A 3,924-nucleotide genomic window follows, 5' to 3' on the forward strand; every position below is an offset into this window, starting at 1 on the left:
CTCATTACAATGAGCAAGATAACACTGAACTGGATATTACAAAGAGATACATATTAACAATGTTATATACACAATTAGTGTTCAGGCTTTAAGTCAAAACAGCTCAGTCCACAAAAATATTGTGCGTCGTTAGCCAAGTGCATTTCTGGCAGATCAGATAACTTCAGGTTCTTTAACCCCTTGTTGCTGGTCCTTTAAAAAGGCATTTCAAAGAAAGATAGGAGGGGCCTTCCTGATCATGTGACCACTGTAATTGGCCTTCATCTCCACCTTAGAAATACTCAAGCTCATCCTCCTTGGTCTTATCCGCCTGGAAAGACACCAAAGTGGATCCCTCATCTGAACCAGGCAGAGGTACAAAGACTCGAACCTGGATATAAGTGTCCTCTCCAGTGTCCACCTTGAAAAAGTAATTTGTTCCGGCAACAACCTGAGTACTGACAAGGATTGCCTTAAATTCCCCGGGGTTCATCCCGGGCTGCTTCTCATACTGTTCTTTCACCTTGTCAAGGATGGCTTGATCTTCTTCAGTAGGTTCCCTGGGCTTACTTATTCCCCCAACTAATTCCTGCTCTTCACTCATCTTTGCAAAGACTGATGTGTGACATGTTAGGTATCTATTTACTCAGCATAACTTCATCTTTCACAATATGTAAAAATATTGGGCTAACTTTACTGTTTTGTTTTTTTTTTAAGCACAAAACTGTGTTTTTCTCCCAAAAAAACACATTTGAAAAATTGCTGTGCAAATACCGTGCAAGATAAAAAGTTGCAGCCACAGCCATTGTATTCTCTAGGGTTTTTGCTAAAAAAACATATATAATGTTTGGGGGTTCTATGTAATTTTCTATCAAAAAAATGATGATTTTTACATGTAGGCAAGAAATGTCAGAATTGGCCTGGGTGGTAAGTGGTTAAAGAAAACTGATTATATGAACATACATACACCCATAATGCAAAATACTGTACACCACTTTGACTGTCCTACCTTACAGTCAGTGTATCTACACAACAAATTATCTTATTACTTCTGTGCAACAGAAAGAGAAGCAAAGATTTAGTGGGCGCTGTTGGTTACCTTAAAAAAAGGGAAAACACTGCAAGAGACAAGAAAAATGCTGCACACCCCGATATATATATATAGCAATAAAAAGGGAATTTTTAGCAGTAAAGGGATGGAAAGAATTCTACATGTGATTGGAAATTAATTAAGTTTTATTTGATGACATGATATCAGAAAATAATAGTTAAAATGTAAACTGTAGTACAGGAGATGTAAAAGCAATAATACAGAGACGCATTTCGACCCCACCGGGTCATCATCAGAGGATTATTACACTGTAAAAATATTTATACATATATTGAAATTCATAAACATGACCACAAAATGAAATGCCATATTGTGAGTGTTTATATGTATAGTTACCGATCACACTGTATTGTGCGATATCTCCTGAAACAGAGGTCCTCTAAACACCCCCCTCCACTCGATCCCAACGGAAGTCTCCGGTCAGCCGGAACACCAGCGATGTGAGCACACCGTTCATGCGTGGCTTGCAAGGAGTCACAGTAAAGGACAATCCCAGATGCCTGGGAGGGGCGCGGAGGCGGAGACAAGGCACCTGCGGTCAAAGCATCAGAAGTAATGCTATAAATACATTGTGTTTAACACAGATAGGGGTATTACATGAATCCAATACTGAAGTATTGGAAATAATAAGTGGGTAGCTAGATCTTTTATAGTGTATGTTGTTTTAAAATTATTTTTATATTAATGCATTTGGTTACAGCCGGCAGCATATAGGTGTTGTAGTAGTCAATAAGTGATTATTGTAACTAAATATCAGTATTGGTAAATGTGAAAATTAACTAGATTGTGAAATCTGAAGAAGATAATGTGTTACCGGAATTGGAAAATATTGGTTGATGAAGATCACAAGTGTGATGAATTGGGGGAAAAAAAATGGGGGGAAGGAAAACTGGGGTGGGTCATGACATGTGCGGGATGGAGAGAGAGGTAAAGGAAGAAGAGTTATGCCCCGTACACACGGTCGGATTTTCCGATGGAAAATGTCCGATCGGAGCGTGTTGTCGGAAATTCCGACCGTGTGTGGGCTCCATCGGACATTTTCCATCGGATTTTCCGACACACAAAGTTTGAGAGCAGGATATAAAATTTTCCGACAACAAAGTCCGATTGCGTCAATTCCGATCATGTGTGGCCTGTTCCGACGCACAAAGTGCCACGCTTGCTCAGAAGAAATTGCGACACGGAACAGCTCGGTCTGGTAAACTTAGCGTTCGCAATGGATACAGCACTTTCGTCACGCTGCAATGTTAAAAATGGTTTAATACAGCGCACGCTCTTCTTCTTTATAATGTGACAAGAATTAAGTAGTTTTGCTGCTCATATTCACACACACTTCTCACAAACTTATTTCTTTACTATTTATCGGGATTCCCTCAATATATTTGATTTGTCACATCTGACAACATTATTTTGGTGTTTTTTTTTTTGGTTTTTAAGGCCGATTATTTTATTTTTGGTTTGTATTTTTTTCCAGGCTTATTTTTTGTTTTTGGGATTTTTATTTGTACTCCAGAAAATTTTTGTGTGTGTTTTTTGTGTCAAGTTAACACAACACCATTGGTATGTTGTTCTATTTAATCTGTAGGAGATTCTTTGGTGATGTTGTCCCTTGTTAATTTCACATTTTATGTTAGAAATGTACCTGAATCGTCAACAACAAACTGTCCTTTTTGGATGAAAACACACATAGGAGAGTATAATTTTCAAAAAAATAACTTTTATTAAGGGCTCACAACTAAACAAAGAGGGAGGCAATGCTGGAGAAACTGCAGAAATGGGTGAAGCCTTGGACCCCCAGGGCACACATCAACTATTTTCAAGCAAAATTGGTGGCCTGAGGAGTCCTTATCTAAGGGAGTGCAGTCTAGTCCAGAAGTCCCAGAGATCCTGAAAGGAGCAGATGACATCTGTGTCCCCAGGCTGTGGTCATACGAGAGACTGCATCTTTTTTCAGACCAGAATGAACCCAGGGCCATCACTCTCTTGTCTTCCTTCCATGCTTCCTTCCACGCGGTGGCTCTGGTGGTGGAGTTGTGGCAGCAGGAGGAGGAGGAGGAGGATGGTCCAACTCAATCACGTCGGTCTTAGGTGTTAGTTCCCCACTCACCCCCTTAGTTAGGACTTTATAAATAAGTTGCTCACACAGGAGGCGTTGCCATGCAGGCAAAGGCCTCTTCAGGAGTGGGTAAGGCTCGGAGGGACGCAGAAGCCTCCTGAATGAGCCTGAGCGCTGAATCCTGCATGGGAGTCGTCTTCCTTGCTCTTTTATATGGAAGGCAGAGGGGAGGAACCTGCGATTCAGTCAGGCTGCGACTGGTCCCAGGCTTCCCCTGGCTGCCACATTCCACAACCTCCTCCTGGCTGAGGTCTTCCTGTGTATGAAAAAGGGACAGTTTTAGTTTTTTATTCATCAATCACACACAATTTTCACCTCCTGACTGTTGCAAATTGACTGTTACCAAATATAACAGACTATCCTTCTGAGCCCAGGATTTTTCATTCAATTTTTGGTGCCCACTACTGTCTATTGATATGTAAAACACTTTTTTCAATCAGCAATTAGTGATCAATAATAACATCTAATAAACATCATTTCTTTATTGGCCAGAAATCAGTAGAAGAATGCTATACCTGACTCCAGCTGAGCTCCTCCACTTCTTCCTGGCTGGAAGGCCCAGGTTGGACATCGGAAGCCTCAGCTTGGGTGGAAGGAAGAGTGGAAGGAAGAGTGGAGAGGGATTCCCTGACTTCAGTGTGGTCTGACAGAAATCACAGTCTCTCATAGTACCACAGCCTGGGGACATAAACGTCATCTGCTGCAGCTCCGCACCTCT

At 41.2% G+C, this 3,924-nt stretch overlaps 1 protein-coding gene across 1 annotated transcript; it reads right to left on the reverse strand.

Moving 5' to 3' along the window:
• Window positions 1-271: 271 nt before the first annotated feature.
• Window positions 272-583, reverse strand: LOC141111723 (leukocyte cysteine proteinase inhibitor 1-like). Its single transcript, XM_073603866.1, has one exon. The coding sequence runs from the start codon at window positions 581-583 to the stop codon at window positions 272-274; it is 312 nt and encodes a 103-aa protein (XP_073459967.1).
• Window positions 584-3,924: the final 3,341 nt, after the last annotated feature.

This window comes from Aquarana catesbeiana, linkage group LG11 (genome assembly GCF_042186555.1).
Source record: "Aquarana catesbeiana isolate 2022-GZ linkage group LG11, ASM4218655v1, whole genome shotgun sequence".
Classification (NCBI taxonomy): domain Eukaryota; kingdom Metazoa; phylum Chordata; class Amphibia; order Anura; family Ranidae; genus Aquarana; species Aquarana catesbeiana.